We start from the raw sequence: 18580 nt of genomic DNA, 5'->3' as shown, positions 1-18580 counted from the left end.
TTTGTTTCAGCTCCCCTGCTCCCTTTCTTTCATTCTCCCCCTGGAGCGAGCAAACACATTCAACCTCAGCCAGCACTTTCACTCCTGTCCTAAGTGTGTGTACATGTACAACTGCTCAAAAGTGTGGACTTGACCATGTGCTTCGTTTAGCCTCTGGTCCTGTTTGCTCTCACTTGATCAACCAGAATTCGCCATGTGGACGTAGAGCCGCTACATTCTGAAAAGCGGCTTTGTTTACAGTGAGCAAGAGTAGCATTTCAGTACACACATTATCTTTACTTTTCTCAAGTTGCCCGTGGCAACCTAAGTTGGCATTGACCGGTGTCTCTTTAACATGCCGGTACAGTGTATTAACTACATTTCTTTAACAATGGTTTAAATTAAAAACATTTTCATACTTAAGCTTTCGATTTGATGTTGTTTAGACTAACCAGGCTTCCTGCCGATGCAGTTCTTTGGACTTAATGTTGTGCTGAGAGGTGAAATTTATCCTGAGTGGTATGAAGTTAATTGAATTACAAATTATGTTACTGCGTGCTTCAGAAAACCACACACAAAGCCAGAGGCAAAGAAAAGCTAAGCTCCTGGTGTACAAATTACAGGCTCTGTGTCTGTCTGTGCTCAGGTCTGACAGATAATTCTTGCTGCCTGTTTGAGTGACTGCTGCAGCAGACTCGCAGTTCATAATATCCAAATTTAGTCATACATATGTGCCCCAGGGCATTGACGGCAGGGAACAGCATTGTGGCACAGGTGCAATCAAACAAATATAAATTTTTATGAGCGGTATCACATTTGCATGACACAGTCTCGGAGAAGTTTATTAATGGCGTCCAGGGTCACGTAGAGCTAGGTTCTCATGGTCTGTTAGCCCATGGTTCCTGTAGAATAAGTCCGCACATGCTCCAGATTTTAGGGGTGTTCAGTTTCATGTGCCAGCAGCAGTTCTACACTAATCAGCAGCTTTCTGACTGAAGGTCTGTGGATGTGGAATGAGTGCGCCTGCTTAAAAAAATGCTTATTAAATCTAAAGTGACATGTGATGTTCATCTGCAGTATTGTGCTTCATGACACAATTTTGACTACTACAACAATAATGTCCTTCCGCTTGTTGTTATGGTCATTGCTGATAAACATCTTATAACCTTAGTCAAATTTTCAAGGGATGTTTATTTGTAATAATATACCATGTCATTCTTCTCTTTTATATAGTTATGGTGAGAGAGCAACAAAGTGATGTTAACTGATTAATTACTAATGCTGTCTGCTCAGGTAATTAGCCTCCAATTGACTGGTAAACAGACATGCCACCCTAGTTTTGAATCAGCATTAACTTCAGAGGACAGGATGGAGTTTCATTAATTTCCATGCTATAAGTTTCTGTATTTTTCACTATTTGAAAAATTATAAATGGGCTCATTTCGTTTTCGTTTAAGCCAGTGTTAGTGCTGAAGCCTTCGTTCAGCTAGCTAAATAAAGATTTAAAGCATCATGTGGGGCAGAGGCGATACTCTATAATAAATACAGCCAGTGCAAACTCGGGTTACTCTGGGGGTGTCACTAGAATCGAATTAGGACTTTGAAACCCAGGTTAACAGTGGGACAGGAAATTCTTGATTCAAAAACTGTCAATTTTTTAAACTATAGAGTAAATATATACTGTATTTGCAATGACCCATACCTTTGAAGTTATCATTAAGCATGGATAAAAATTTGTTAATATTGAATTTTAGTACATACCTGCTGTATACTTGACTCTTAAAGTGATTACTTTAAATGTTGGTTTGGATCACTTGTGTTCACTATAAGGTATGTGGCTGTTTTCTTTGTCTGTTGGGTGCAAGCTCTTAAACAATGTTGTACAAGTTAAAAGAAGTGCCTATAGTTGTACAACTGATGTCAGAATGCTGTGAACTGAAAACATCCCTCAAACTTGGTGAACTGACTTGGTTTCTTTATTCTTAACAATTACCTCAGTGGAAACCCATTGAAGCAATTTGCTTTAGCTTTCTATTGTGGTGCAGAGAGTGATTTATTTGGGGTGTGTTTGATGTGTCAAACAGACAAGAAAGCCACCCATGAGTACATTCTGCTTGGTCTTTCTTCATTTGCTCAGACTGATGGGACTTTTGAAAGAAATCGGAACTTCAGCAAAGTTTATAGAGGCATACAATTAGATTCTATGAGTTTAACCTGTGGTCTGTTTCTTCTTAACATGTTGGCTTTCTTTCAGCTTGTCATATAACTGTGGTTAATCACCTCATTAACTACAGTTGCATTTGTCTTATCAAAAGAAGAGTTTCCCTTTTGTTGTTTCTCTTCCTTGTCCTCTTTTTGTCCCCTTCTAGAATTTTAAACTTGCATTTCCTCTTATAACCTTTACTTTAAGAGCAAGCTGTGTTGGTATTGCCCTTAGCTTTTTGTAATTCCAGATGGCTAGGATCTTGAGCTCCACATTTTTGCGGAAAAGTAAAAGCCTCTTATATTCACTGTCATTCATTTGCACTGCTGACTTTGATTTTGACCTTAAATTTCAAGTTTTTCATCAAACCTTTGAACGGAATGGGTGTATTTGAGTGATTCCAGCTTTACTTAATGACACTAAGCACAGTCATTCATTCTTCCCAGCATCGTCTTATTGCTTAGACGGATAGAACTAAACAAAGCTTGTGCCTGGTTCAGTTTAAACACACACCACCTACAAATCCAGAGCACACACCCACACACAAATAAATAAAACTCCTTTTCATTTCTGTGAGGACTTGTGTTTTTTAATCATTTCCTTCTTATAGTACCTAAAATCTCTTATGATTTCAAAACAAGCCCCCCATTGCTGTATAAGATATCACCACTTTGAAGCATTTTAAACTAGGATTCATTTAATTATACATAAAGATGCAGTCATGATGTTGATGGGGAAGCCTGGCAGCTTTGGCACTACAAAGGGTTTCTTCCTGGGACTGAAAGAAACAAGAGGGCTTAGACTAATGGCTGTGAATGCACTCGCTACAGGTTCATATTTCACTGAATTGAGGCCATTCTACTTCATTAAAGTGGCCTCCATCGTACCACAAACCCACCGCACACCAGTCAGTGGGAAGCTCCAAGATTTAAATTCTATAGCTTTACATTGTTAGGACGTTGCCTGTCAAAGTAAAGAGTTGTGTAGCTATAAAGTTGCTGGAACAGGGGAGGAGGGATATCTTGTACTTCATTTACCGACTGGAATTTAGTCATAAATCTTGAATAGGTTTTGGTCAAACAAATCAGTAGAGTTAAGAGTCTGAAAACAGCAAGTTTTTTTTTTTCTCCCCAGTACCTTCATGCAGCCAAATGAGTGCAGAGAGACAGAGCCTCCGTTCAGTCAGTCGTTCGTGTGGCTAACAGACAGGTTTTGGTGGGTACAATGTGCTACCCTTGGCTTGCTGGGCACAGCGGGTCCTGACACAGGCCCTCCTCAGTGTAAAATGCCCCCATGAGCCCTCATGGCAGCAGACCAGCTGAATTCCATCATATTAGAGAAACATTTGGACAAACCTCTATATTAATTTAATGCTTAATTTTTCTTCTTGGAGAAGGAGCTCTCAAGCTGGACTAAAATCTTGGAAGTTTGATGCAAACATAAAAATGTTCCTCAGTTTTATTTAACCTGCAGCATTTCTGAGGTCCATCTGTGTCTCTATTGCTACTGCATATTACTCTTTTCTGCTTTCCTCCACTCTAGTATGATGTGCTGAATGACCTGTATTGTTACTAGTTCCACAGCTTATTGCCGAACAGTAGAATTTAAACGATGCCATTAGATTTGCATTCTCCTCCTTTTGACCAGTGAGTGGATGAGGCAAGCAGAGTTAACAAGAATAAATGGAAATCTGAGATGCTTTTAACTTACTTACTTTACCACTAAATAAAGTCTTTTTCCTTTACTTAATATCAAAGTCTGTCCCAAAAAAATGTGCACTTATAAAACACTAGCAGACGATTTCCAAAACCCCCTTTTTTTTGTAGAGCTTTGGCCCGATGATGATCTTTTTTGGAAATGTCTCTTAACTATAAATAAACAAGATTAAAAGTGGGGTTTTTTTCAGCCTTCCTGCTTTAAATGGTTTAGAATTATTTATATTAGAAATAGTGGTGACTCCACAATGCAAGTGAGCTGTAATATATATTTTTTATATTTCGAAACAAGGATGCAATGATTGCTAATTTAGCATTTTATTCAGGCTTTCACATCTTATATTAGTGATCAGCTAATATTTGAGCAGATGGCTTTACTAAAACAGCTCTCTCTGTATATTAGAGTATGTTGAGCCTTATCTTAATTGAGAATTTCAAAAGGGCTTTGCCACATAGAGCTTCCAAAAATAATAAAACACAACAGTTTAGGTGTAATTATTTTAGCCTTCCTGTTATCAGCCAAAATTATGCTCTCTCACAGCCTGGATGAACTGCAGACATGTCTTGACATTTTAAATACCTTTAAATACCTTTTGTCAAATAGCTCTCTAAATATTTACTGAATGCAACTTAAATTTTAACACTACACCGTTGCTAAAAATATCAAACTTTGAGCTTTCATACCACAAATTTAACTTCAACACCGAAGAGTGTCGTCACTGCCATATGACTGCACCAGGCCTGAGGTGTTCACTTATCAGAATAGATAGTTTTTGAGTTTCTGACCACCTGGTCACATGTTAAAATTTTACCAAGTCAAGTTAATAGCTAATTGTTAATACTTTCCCATTTGATTTATAGCTCCACTTCTTATCAACACACACAGGCTGTAGAATTGAAACTGTGCTGATATATGTGTTTTCCTCTTTTTTGGCAATAATTAGAATGGTTAAAAAGACTTGAGCATGGGCAGGGAATGCTTTAAAGTAGCCTATCAAAGGCCTACTAACCAGTAATTTCTATAAAAGAATGGTTTACTGTATAAGACGATCTGTTTTGAGTTTGACCTGCATCTTATTTTCAGAACCTGAACTTCTAAAAGTTCAAAACTCTTCATTTGAGCCCAATCCTGCTCTGTGGACAGATATATTATGCATTGATGGATGGACCTTTTTCATGTCTGTTGTTTTGTGCTTTCATGCTTTTATGTTTCTTCTGCTGTTTTTCAGTGACAGCTGATAAATGTACATCCTGTCACGGCTGTCTGGATAGAACCTAAGCCAGACATCACCTGTTTGTCATTTCTGGAAGGAAAATACAGACCAATCCCACACGGACCTTTTACAGGATGCCATACCTCTGTATTGAACCTCTTCCATTCATTTTTCCCTTTTGACCCCTGTGTGTGGCTAGCCTCTGGTTGCTGAGGTTAGGTTAAACAAACCACCATCAAAGCCGTATCACCGCTGGGGTCGGAAGAGGGTCAGGGCGCAGTGGAGTGTGTGGTTTGAGGCCCTGACTGGAGGGTACAACCAGACAAGTATGGCTGCCCAACATGGTTAAATAAGCCACAGCTTTATTATGTTCATCTATATGCGAGAGAAAGTGAAGCTGTCTGCCTGTTAGCAGCAAATTACTGAGCAGAACTTCAGATTCCTCTAACAAAATTATCTGAGCGCTATTTTCCCTAAGGAAAGTAGGAAAACTCCTGCTATCATGAGGTTGAGATGTGCTAAAACTCTGAGTGATGATAGTCATTAATCTGAAAATTGCACATATTTTAAGCATATGGCAGCTGTGTGCCTGAAAACAAGTGGCCTTGTTGTTTCACTCCTTTGAACCCCCCTTACTACTGGGTTTGTTCTGTTCGTCTTTAAGTTCTAGTCACGCAGAGTACTGTACGGACCAAATTTAAAGGGTCTTTACAGCTAATCCTTCAAAACAAAGGGGAAGCAGAAACAATGTGCTCCCTAGTCCTCTAGTGCTGTCCAGAAATTAAGACTCCTTGTCTGTTTAGTCCTAGATGATGAAAACTCATGACTGATTCAAAATAAAAATTGGGATTTTACTTTTGTTTTAGTGGTTTAGCAACATAAAATACACCATAGATTTAAGAAAGATGCAAGCAACAGAATTAAGCAAAATAAAAGCTGCCTGGAGTTTGCATGTTCTCCCTGTGAATGCTTGGGTTCTCTCTGGGTACTCTGGGTTCATCCCACAGTCAACAAATATGAATGCCAGATTGATTGGTCTCTCTAAATTCTGTTTAAGTATTGGTGTGTGCTTGCATGGTTGTTTGTCCTGTCTGTCTCTGTGTTACCCTGCGATGGACTGGCGACCTATCCAGGGTGTACCCCGCCTCTCGTGCATTGACCGCTGGAGATGGGCTCCTCGCCTCAGTTGTGTGATACACCGACACTGAAGTTGTTGATGAATTTTTGTGACTTGTGCATTGCAGAATCAGGTGCATTTGCTGCAATGCACCTTTATACCGTTGTAATATTTGCAATAAATTATTTGGCTGAACTGTTTGTCATTAGCCTGTTTGCTACGGCACTGTTCTTGACAGTTGTGGGAGATGACATGGTTGGTTTCCAGGTTCTGACAAGACATGTAGTTTGTACTTCAAAATGGAAAGTAAAAATAATCCTAGACTGATTGCATATCCCATTAACATAAGAGATAGGTTCTAAGTTGAAGCCTTCACATTAGGATAGATAACTGTGAGGCAGCCATTTGGTACCCGTAACTTGATTTGTCTGTGTGAACTTGATTGACATTTGAATCTCAGTCCGTTCAAACACTGCAGATATTGACCTCATCCACTCTACAATATTTGAATCAGACATTTTGTGAGTGGTAAGGATGCACCATTGATGGAATTCACTGGTATCTAAAACTGAATTGGTGTTGGGTGAGAAGATTACATTGGCAAACTGACTGCCTTACAGCTGATATCCAATCTTCCACAGCTTGACCAAAATAGAGCCTTAAGTTTTCTCCAGAGATGAGTTGTGTCCTTTGTTTCTGGGAAGCTTTCCTGCATAATGTGGGAGGACTTGGACCCAAACGGCAAGGGATATTGTTTTTGTGGGAGAAAAGCCGGTGTCTGGGTATCATTTTAGTGCCTGCATATGTTTGTGGAGCAGTTTGTGTAAGGTCCTGTTCGCTCCACCACCCTGCACTTTGGGGGGGTAGTGTTTGGCCAAATGGCACCAATGTTTGTACAGAGCTGTCACGATAACTGGCTCGCTCAGACGCAGCTCATCTGAAACAGAAATCAGAACAGTATAGCACTGTTTGAACTCCGCTTATCATGTCTAAGATCTGACTGGAGAAGTGAAAGATAAACACCACAATTTTAAGGTTACTGAAAATAACTTTTCTCACTTAAGTTTTTTTTTGATGACATGATATGTCATGATTTTGGGAGGAACATCTGTTGATACATCACTTAGCAAAGGGTGTTTTTAACCTGTCAGATCAGCCATTACTGTGCTTCACTGTCTTATCTTATCCTTAATTTCTTTTATTGATTCCTAGGAGCCAGACTGTTGAAATCTTTCCTGTAAATTCTAGGATTGCCAATATTTCTTCACTATATACATTTCTTTTGCTTTTCACCCTTTTTCAGTCCAATACTTGTTAATTTTCATGTTTCACTGGTCTGTTTTGATTAAGTTATTACTTGTAGTCGCACCCATTTTTTTGTTTTTTGGCTAATTTTTCTTTCATCTGAAAATGGTACTTTTATCTGCTGAGCAACAGCTCAGTCTGTTTTCCACTTGGCCCAGGTAAGACATTTTTGGTGTTTCTGATTCAAAACGGCTTAACACAAGGAATGTGACAGTTGTCCATGGAGACGTCTGTGTATGGCAGCTTTTGAAGACTCCAGCTGGAGTTCACACTTCATGATCTCACTTAAAACCCCTGAATGGGCATTGCTTCACAATCCCATGAAGGCTGCAGTATCCCTGTTGCTTGTGGAACTTTTCTGCCACACTATTTCCTTCCACTCAACTTTTTGTTATCAATCCTTCATCCAGTACTTTAAACAGTCAACTCTTTAGCAGTGATCCTTTGTAGCTTATAAGATTATCTTGTAATACTACAATTTTCAGGTAAATTGCATTTTGGATTTCTTCTATCTGTATCCCCTCTCCCTCCTCCTTGAGCCATTATTGCCTCCTGAAGACATGCACCGCTCCCGACCGAAAACAACCAATCCGAGCCAGGAGGAGGGTCTTAACACTGTCACTCAACCTCATTTAATTTTTGCTAAACATGCTAATGGTGGAGAAACAACTTACTGTTACAGGATAACCGTTAATTCACCGTCATCGGTGGCTATGCTGACTCGCTTGAGCATTCACAACAAGATCCGCCGATGGGGGGGAAAACCTGTAGTGGTAGCAGAAAGCAATGGGGGTTTGGGGAGGGACAGGGATGAGCGGTGCCACCCGAGATTGTGACTTACAGGGCTAAGACCTACCTGTGAGCTCTGATTGGTTGTTTCTAACTAGCAGTGGGAGAACATAGAGAAGCTAAAAAATTTCTCACACCATACTGTCAGGACATGGAGACAGCTTCAACGAAAACATAAAGAAAAATATTTTATTTAGAAGTTACATACTGCAGCTTTAAAGGCCTAAGTAATTGACATGTTGCCTCCATTTTTATCTGGAGTATCTTTTGGTATCTCATTAATGATATTTATAATTTGGATGGAGTGATTTTGGGAAATAAAGGTAAGGACGGAGGCTCCCTGGGCAGACCCAGGTGTCGCAGACCTTCCATTTGTTTCCAGTCTGTTAACTCAAAATGGGAAGCAGCATGGCGCCACTCAGCAGGACTGCTATCCATAAGGCATTTTTCATCAGCATTAATGGAGTACTCATTATCATAGGGCAATGGTTCATTTCACAGCCACAAGCTATACAGCTCTCAGATGTATTACTGCCACTGAAAGCTACCTGCTAATTGGCATAATCTGAATGTGTCTATATTTACAATACATTTTTCTAATTAAGCATTAATTTACATTTTTATACATTTATTTAAATTTTTGATTGAAATTGAAGATTACCGTCCTGATAATCTTAGCTACACATAATTGTTATTGGTCAAGCATGAGTTTTTTTTTTGAGAACCAATCACCAGCATGTTTTGATGACTGAGTGGTCATCTGTGATTAGCAACAAAGCCACTGGAGTTAATGTGGTGGAACCATTTACTCCGCCTCCTGCACCAAAACTCCCTCCCCCATCCAGAAGTCTGTCATGCATGACTCACCAGGATAGGTGGTGGTGGTGGTAGAAGTGGCGGTGGTTGGAGAGTTGGGAGTTGTGGGGGGCGGTGAGGCTGACTGTTGAGTGACAGGTGGAAAGTGGGCCCTGATTGGCTCCAATTGAAGAGCAGTTGTGGGTGTTTGAGTTTGGGCAGCCAATTGCATAGTTTCGGCACATTTAGCTGAACAACAGCTCTGCAGTCGGGATAAAGAGTTTCCATGTGTGAGGTTGCCTAAAGAGGAAGAAAACGTTCCAGAATTTTTCTTTTTTAGAAAAAGAGAAGTTGTACTCAGTCTTTGGTGGGCCTTGTTTGCCTGAAACTTCACCCCCAAAATGTAACTGAGGTCAATTTGTTGATGTGGTTACTTGAAATGTTTAAGTATTTTTTAGACCTTTAAGAGCTATTATCAAGGAATTGGTCGTTGTTTCTTTGTTTATGGCTTATCTATTACATAGAGTTGACTTGTAAAAGTGTTTAACACTGTCCACCTTTTTCTAATTACTTTAAAATTAATCATGTTATGTCATTCATCCTTGTTTTAACATGTTTTTCGTTCTGTCTTCTCTCAGTCAACTAGGCCCTTAACATCTACCAAGATGTAGGCAAATGCCCTCACCCATCCTCTCCTCCCTCCCATCTCTCCAGTGATCATCCCATCAAGTTCTCTAGCTGTCTGGTTCTCTTGGACAGCATGCTAATTCACTGGCTCTCCTGGCTGGTCCTGCTGTCTGTGGACTGGACTCCAGGCAGCCAAGCCTTTACCACCACCAGGGCTCAGGGGCTTAGGGGTCGCATCCAGCGGGACCGCCGAAATATCCGGCCCAACATCATCCTCATCATGACCGATGACCAGGATGTAGAGTTGGGTAAGAAATACTGGCAAGCTTACCCCTCCACATTTATTTGCTAATATACAAAATTTATCACTGTATTTGATCTTAATTGCTTTCTTTGTTTTTCTGGCTATTTGCCTTCAGATTTATATGGTCTCCTTCTTTACATTAAATATTAAACACAGACCATAAACCAGTAGGGAATGACCATCTGGTTTTTCAGCTGCTGCATTTCAATTAGGTTTAGTCTGAGAAAACTGAGCCAGAAAGGATTACCTACACAGTACCTATAAAATATTTAAAAAATTCATCCTTTTGAATGATTGAGCCTTTTTATTGCTCTGACAAATCAAAGAGTTTTGCTTCTTTGACCAATTTACAAAAGAGTCCCATTTAATCTCAAAGTAAAATCTGATTTCAACAAAATAAGTACAACTGATTAAAAATATAAATATCATTTTTATGCTCCTGACTTGAAGGGGCATGAACAGCCCTTTTCATGTCCAGCCACAAAGAATACTTTTAGAGGATTATACAGTATCTATAAAAAGTAAATTGAACTCCAAGTATAAATAAATGAGAAATAAAAGTAACCTTGCTTTTTCCTCTAAGGATCTCTGCAGGTGATGAATAAAACCAGAAAGATAATGGAAGACGGTGGCACAAGTTTTATCAATGCCTTTGTCACCACACCGATGTGCTGCCCGTCACGGTCATCCATGCTGACGGGAAAGTACGTCCACAACCACAACACCTACACCAACAATGAGAACTGTTCCTCCCCGTCTTGGCAAGCGCAGCATGAGCCACGCTCCTTTGCGGTCTACCTCAATAACACAGGTTACAGGACAGGTTGGTGCACTTACCATTCTAATCTCCCAGACTATCGTAGCCAAGTTGAGTAGTCTGATTTTATTTTTTTATTTTACTTTTTTTTCATTTATTTTTTTAATACTGACAGAGTAAATTTCTGCTGCATGACATAGGCCGCGGATGACATAAAATAACAGTACTAGCTAGGTTTGGTCTTTGAATCCAATTATTCGAAAAGACCTTGAATGGGATTTGATACTTTGGATCGGATCAGAACACATTAAGGTTTCGAGAGGAAAAGAGACAAACCTCATGTCAGGCATCCACGCAGATGGAGACACAGAAAACCCATAAAGAACTACAAAGAAACTGAAAACATGCACTCATCGTTAAACACTGTATTTAAAGCAACTCTCTTCTCTGTGCTCCCCATCTCTGCAGCCTTTTTCGGCAAATACCTCAACGAGTACAATGGCAGCTACATTCCGCCTGGGTGGCGTGAATGGGTCGGATTGATCAAAAATTCCCGCTTCTATAATTACACTGTCTGTCGGAACGGATTCAAGGAGAAACATGGCGCTGACTATGCCAAGGTATTTGTTCTCATTATCTCACACCAATTTCTTTTCACTTTATGACTTAAAATAAAGGCTTTGCTTGACAAATGTTAGGTTGGAATCTCTTATAAACACAGAGAAGCCCCCCACCTAATATTGTGTCATTTTTCAGACTGAAGGGAATTCTGTATCGTGAATTATAGGGAATGAGCTGGGATGAGGTGGTGTCTCCTCTTTTTGTGGTATGCCTTTAGATGCACCTACCCTTAACAGCTAGACGGTGTAAAATAGATGCAGCTTTATGGGAAGACAAAGTTGCTTGCAATAAACACCTCTTTGGTTAGTGGTTGTTTCATCTATTTTGTTTGCCTCTTTTTCTGTTTTTCCTATGTCATGCTGTGTTTTGCAAAATGACTTTGCAGGAAAATACCACAGTAAAATTTCAACTTGCAGTGTCTGGTTCACAAGATGAACTGTGGTTGCACTGCAAACAGCCTCCTGCAATAATCCCCCCATCCCTCAAATGTTTTAGGAGCTTTCAGTTTGTTTTCACAGAGCCATGCCAGTATCTCTTCGGGTTGTACAGTTATGGATAAACAAAAAAAAAGATGAGCAAGTAAGTGTTTGAGCTTCCGTTCCTCTGCCAACTTTGGATTGAGGTGTAAGGCAGAGACTGATGTGTTTACATGACATTTACATGGTGATCAAATTGTGGTTTAGAACCAAATAGACTTCATATTTGCAATTTACTGCTCACACCCACCACCTGGCAATGCTGCTCTTTTCAGAGCACTGAGGGAGTCCACAGAGGATGTCTTGGCTGCAGTGTGACTTGCTGCGTGTTCATCCTGAGCAGTTTAAATCAGTTAGACCCCATCTGAGTTTCTGTCTGTAGGAAAAAGAGTTCATTCAAGTTGACACTGTTCTGGTGGGAATGTTTTCTTTGTCCATGTTGCCTGTGGACTTCTTTTATTCAGATTCCATGACACTAGAACAACAGCCATAAAAATGGGGAAGTCTTTCAATCCAGATGTGGCACACTGATGTCATGAAAGCTTGCACAAGTCTTGCTCCGAACCCTTCCTGCGCAAATCTTGTAAATTCGATGCAGTAACGCCGTCCTACATCGATCGTCTTTTCTGACAAAGGAGTAGCGCTAACAAATTCTTACTATTTGACTGCCAGCTCCAAATGTGAAGAGGGATAATCACCACCCGTGTGACTTTTTTATAGCTCTTGGCCAGGCATTCCCCATGACACTTTCACTTCCTGTTGACCTGCCAGAGCCCTTTAGCACCAGGGGCTCAGATTTTAGTTGCTGGCAGCGCTGCCGGGCATGGCAGTGCTTTTGCCATGTGCACGTAATCCTCATCCTCTACGGCCATGTGTACCTGCCAAGTTTTTAAAACTGGACTGACTATAAAAAAAAAAGGTAATATTAAAGAAAAGATGAATCAGCCAAACCCACTTCTGACATTTCTGGGAAATCTCCCTTAGTGTTTGTTCTTAGCCGTGGAGTCCCTTCCATTTGTTTGGTGTCGGGCAACAACAACAGCAGCAGCAGCATGACAAGACTACAGATAGGACTGTTAGTTGGCTATTGGAAACTGTGCTAATCCTATTTTTATTTTAGCTGAGGGTGTTGCTGACAGTGAAGGTAAAAATAAGACCGGACGCCACCCTGACTGGAATAAAGGTTTTTGTAAAATGGCACGGCTTTGACATGCTTGCTGTGACAATTTCACATTTCACATTGTGAAGAGGGCGTGAGCTCTTCAGTTAGTTTCACTTTTTTAGCTGGGCTCCATCTTTACAATTACCAATTTCTGAAAAAAATCACAATTTCGGGAAGGAAATGATTTGTCACGTTAAGCACATCTCATTGGAATAGGTAGGTTTTCCTATGCAGTCTTGAAAATAACAGAAAATCTATCTGTCCATCCACTCATCCTTGCTTGTAGTTTTTGCAGAGACCATATAAAAAGTTTGACTGCTGTAGTAATATTTCCCATAATTCATTGTATTTGCAAAAGTATTACATTTTGACATGAAAAATATACTGAAACCCTGATTATGGGTTATTTATTTTAGATTTCTGTCTCAGGTTTTGTGCTCCAATGATTATCAAAGGTAATCATTTAGAAGCAGGAAGACGTACACTGGGCAGGCCAGAAACAACTCAAGTGGCAGAAACAGAATGAAAAGTCCAGAGTGGAGTAGAGGGTGGGAGCTGTCAAAGCAGCATACCATTTGAAAGCACCAAGCTTTGCTCACCATCAAGTGGTGTCACATTTGATAGTGCAGAGATTCACTGATGAGGCAGCAGCCAATATATAGTGTACACATGCTTGCACAGACTCCAGCTCACACACTCACTCATTTACACACACACAGGCAAGCTGCCAGCTGTTGACTCGACAGATTGGTGCTGTACTGCACTCAATGGCCCCACTTCATATCCCTACTGGCTCCTCTTAATTTATTTGAAAATGACTGGACCAGGAAAAGCAACATGTCATAGTGATTGGACTGCAAATGAGATTTATAAAAGCTCGTGCTGTTTAGGATTTTTCCTTCAATCCCCCATTTGTTTTCTAAATGATGCTTTTCTAGCTTAGGAATTTTACTCATTTTGCTCCTCTTTTTGAAGGATTATTTCACAGATCTGATCACCAATGACAGCCTCAGCTTCTTCCGAATGTCCAAGAAGATATACCCTCACCGTCCTGTGATGATGGTCATTAGCCACGCCGCCCCTCATGGACCAGAAGACTCGGCCCCACAGTATGCTGAACACTTCCCCAATGCTTCACAGCATATGTAAGTAAGACTGACTCAAATAAACTGTTCCCCAATTAGTTACAACAGAATGGCTTTGAGGAACACCACTTATCATTTCACTATGCAATGATTTGCCACCTACAGTATTTGTTGTTGCATTTTCTTGTTTGGTACTTAAGTTCACAATAAACCACACTTCTTTTTGTCAGATAGCTGTGTTTGCTTTATTGCCAATTTTCAGGTTCAACTTCTTCTTCAGAACAGTGCTGCCTACACAAAACAACTCGCTCTCATTGCCCCCAGTTTCTTCATACCCATTATACACAGGGTATAAAGAAACTGCTGCTTTTGTCAAAGTATAAAATCTCCAAGGCGACCTCGGATGTTATTTGTACACCCTCTGATAAATTCAAGCTCTTTAAGCCCTTGCCCACACAAACAGACAATCTGCAGTACAATCTAATGCTTTGGCACCTTTTGTCTGCTGGCAAAAAAAACAACTAACTTTCCAAAGTGGAGGTTTCTTTTTTTTAAGAATACTGTTTTCAACAAAGGACTTTGCAAATGGAGATTTTGATAAATGACTCCATGACCTATATACACACTATTGTTTTGTCCGCATGAAGTCACAACATTGGTTAATCATTTTTACCATTTTTGTTTTGCTATGTCTGTCACACTTTCTCCTGACCATGTTGCTCTTAAACTTTCAACATAAGCAGAAAAAGTTAATGACACAAAAGAAAATAATTAACAGTATCTGGAATACACAGGAGTTTTAACTGTTTCGAAGGGATTTTTAAAAGGTATCTGCCTTCAGGCTCAACTGCTCTGTCCTTTTCACAATTCAATATTTCTTCAATTTGATCCCCCAACACTTAAAACTAATTCTAACATCACAGCTGAAACCAAAAGACGGATTATCAGAGAGTTCCCAAAGGCTTAACTGTGTCACAGCTCCATTTAAGGTCATAAAATAAAAACTGTCATCTTAAAAAAAAATTTAAAAACAAATTGAAGAGAGGATAAATTACTTTATCTCTATACATACTACATGATGCTATTTCTGTGTTAAAATTCTGCATCCCTGATCTCACAAAGAAGTTATAAAAGGAGAATAAACTCTGCATAAAAATATGAGACAATTGATGAAATTTGAAAAATAAACCTATATATAATTGGCACAAAAACTAAGGACATTTGTGTGTGGTTGATTATTTCCTTGTTGTAATGATTTTTTTTATGCAGTTGAATATAAATATCCCTTTAAATTATGCCGCATGGGTTTTGAAAAGGCATTTGTGGTTTGAGCAGCAGAGTTGAGTATATGGCTTGAGTCCATACAAACTTGCCAAATCCTCTCTTTAAATTCTACTGCTGATTCTTGTTAAGTGTCCTTTATTAGATTTTGGGATTATAGTTTGAAGGGAAAAAAATAATAATTTTGACAGTTTAATAAATTATCCATTCAGCAATCTGGGGTCTCAGTAGTCTATGGGTGGACTGTATACAATCACAACAGTCTGGTACCTTCTCCTTATTCTGGTCAGCAGTTTACTCATGGTACCTTATTTCTCAAAACCAGCATTTCCCACCAGTGTGGTTGTTTTGTTACTGAGATCTGAACAGGACACTCAAACTGCTGTCATTGGAATGGCTTGCCATGGTCACAGTGTTTTCTTTTTATTTATAGGTGCTGTGGTATGAACATTGCTGCAATTTTTTTAATCTTATGCATTTAGATGTTTTTTTTTTCCAAGAAAAAAAAACAGATAAAAAAAGCTATCATTATGTGGGTGGTAAGAATTTTCTAGCAATGTTTCCTCAGACATAAATGGGATTCCATGAGGTTTGACCCAACATGCTTCGCTAATTGGATCTCAGCATTTTCTCTAACACTTAATGGGTTTTTTTTTTTTAAATAAAATGAGGTGCGTCAAGCATGATGACGGTAGGCAGGTTCTCAATCTACCAGGGATGACAGGTTTCTTTGAAGCTCCAACAAGTGAAGATGGGGAAAGCATGAGCTCAAAATGATTTATCGTTTGAGAACACCGGGGGTGCATACCAGTGGAGCGGATCATATCACAATTTATCATAACGCCATGCTTATACCAAGCGAGCAGCTCATCCCTTTAGACTAGGCAATGAATTCTGTCCCAGTGGCCCTGTGGCCTACTTTCTCATGGTGGGCCCTCTGAATTTCCAACAGAATACTACCATTTCCTGTCCTTTGTGCTCTGTGTGACTTACTCTCACTTTCTGTCTTCCCACATTACTCACATTTGCTTGTCTCGCCATTGCTATATCGCTTTCCGTTGCTCTATTTACCTCTCCCTCCATATTTCCATCCTCTGTTATCTCGTTGTCTACCCCCCCGGCTTCCTGTTCACTTTTATCCCTAAAGAACTTCCTGACCTTGTCCATATCAATCAGGCGTTTCTCCCCGTGGCTCCTGGGATGCGAGGAATGCATTGTGTGCTTTGGAACACCCTTTGTGACAATATTAATTTATTTTTAGCTGCTGCCTCAGTGCGACGGGGGTGGAGCTCGGGGGCCATGGGTGACTGGAAGGGTTGCCCCAGTGATTGTGTTTAGGTGTTGTGTATGCGGTGAGGTTACTATGGAGACCACAGGTGGTTTGCATGGGTGGGTGTTTGTTTGTTCATTTATCTATTTTTTTTTGCTTTCATCAAATGAGGCAAATCATTTTTTCCACTCTTGGAAATTCTCTTGAACAAAAAGACAAATTTTTGACACTGTTCCAGTTCGGTTTGCCTGTAAGGCAGCATCCCCGCGATCAATGCAGAAATATTGAATGTTTGCAGCACAAGCATGATGCAGCCAACATGTTTTCTGGCAGGGTTGGGAACAGACTGCGTGGCAGTGAAGGAGGAGCTGCCTTGTAAATCAAACAAGCGTCTGTACTTCTGACAGCTGCAATAGCAGTGGAGGGTTCTGTGTTAATGTTATTAACATTCCTCACTTAAGGTGTTTTCACCTAGCTCTTTAGATGTAGCCAGGTTGAGACCCATTTAAGTACTAGACTTGTAATGCGGTTGCTGAATTGCATGTCTTGTGATAGCAGGGAGGGAAGGACAGTAATTCTAATCGCATATGAACAAATTGCCTCACTAAGAAGCCACCAACCTTTATGTGTGTTTGAGTTTGTTTTAAAACACAAATAAACCTACAGGGCCTTACAAAAGTATTTATACCACTTTATTGGATTTCATTGGGATTTTTGCGTTATTGACAAATTACAGTATATCATTTGCTTGATTGACAAATAATATATTGGTTTCAAAATGTTCTCTTTGTATAACCACCTCTTAAAAACAGATGCTTTTTCCTTTCCTTCTTTTTGAAAATAGATCAATCTCACTCAGATTTAGAATGAAATTATAGGTAACCGTTAATTTTCAAATCTTGCCATAGATTCTCACTTGGTTTTTGAATCTTGACTTTGACTAGACTATTTTAAGACATGTCGATGCTTCAATATGAAATATTCCATTGTAGTTCTGCCAGGGATTTCCTGCCAGAAGGGTAACTTGGACCACTTTCACAAGCCTTCTGAGGCCTCCATTCATCCTACCAGATCCGACCAGCTGTTGAAGAACGCCATCTCCGCAGCATAATAGTGCCACCACCATGTTTCACTTTGGTCATGGTGTGTTCACAGTGATGCGACTTCTGAAGGTCACTTGTTAGGGCATGATTTTATGTAGCGATACAATGGTAAAGGGAACTGAATGCAAAGTGATGTTGCACTTCCCCGATTAATATTTTAAAAGAAATTTGAATGTCATTTCCTTTCCATTACAAAGTTATGCGGTAGTTTGTGTCACCTAAACTCCTAATAAAACCTCTGCAAATATTTGATTGTAACATATCAAAACGTGAAAAATCTAAAAGGGTATGAATACTTTTGCAAGCCGCTGTACGTATGTTCTTTGGTGGCAGGTGTGACCTCTCCTACAGGCCAACTTCATCCCACTGACCTCTGCATTCCTGTTCCCTGGTGCTCAGGGCCCTATACCTTGGTGGCCGATTGCCCAGAGACAAGCCTCTTTGTGGGGCTTATTATACTGCCTGCTAAGTGGGTGAAGAGTTCACCCTTCTTACAAAGCAGGCCTAAGGAGAAGAGGACAGAAGGCAGCTCAGTCAGTGAAAGCATAGGGGCTCTCATAGCAGAGCTTTATTATCAGAGTTTTGATATTCAGAACTATTTCAGAGAGGAAGTTACACTTTGACAGGAGGAGTTAATTCAACACTCCTGATTGTTTTCTAGAGCTTTTTATGCAACTGCCTGCATGTCCTGTTCTAGAAACCTTGCAGGCACAGTGCTGCACTGTGTCCTCCATCCCTCTTCTTAATTTTATACTCAATCCCACAAACAGATTTGCA

The 18580-nt window shown here is 40.0% G+C and overlaps 1 protein-coding gene across 5 annotated transcripts in view; it reads left to right on the top strand.

Annotated features, from left to right (window-relative positions):
- sulf1 (sulfatase 1) overlaps positions 1 to 18580 on the top strand; it is a 43122-nt gene that overhangs the window by 6616 nt on the left and 17926 nt on the right. For 4 of the 5 annotated variants that reach the window (XM_032551045.1, XM_032551040.1, XM_032551042.1 and 1 more), the window contains exons 2-5: positions 9832 to 10052; positions 10632 to 10871; positions 11274 to 11425; positions 14040 to 14209. In XM_032551045.1, coding sequence (XP_032406936.1) covers positions 9878 to 10052; positions 10632 to 10871; positions 11274 to 11425; positions 14040 to 14209 — 737 coding nt within the window. In that variant the 5' untranslated portion in view covers positions 9832 to 9877. Of the gene's footprint in view, positions 1 to 9755; positions 10053 to 10631; positions 10872 to 11273; positions 11426 to 14039; positions 14210 to 18580 lie in introns of all 5 variants that reach the window. The other variant, XM_032551041.1, reaches the window with a different exon arrangement.

Source organism: Xiphophorus hellerii, chromosome 21, assembly GCF_003331165.1.
Source record: "Xiphophorus hellerii strain 12219 chromosome 21, Xiphophorus_hellerii-4.1, whole genome shotgun sequence".
Taxonomy (NCBI): Eukaryota; Metazoa; Chordata; class Actinopteri; order Cyprinodontiformes; family Poeciliidae; genus Xiphophorus; species Xiphophorus hellerii.
This window is presented reverse-complemented; position numbering and strand designations above follow the sequence as displayed.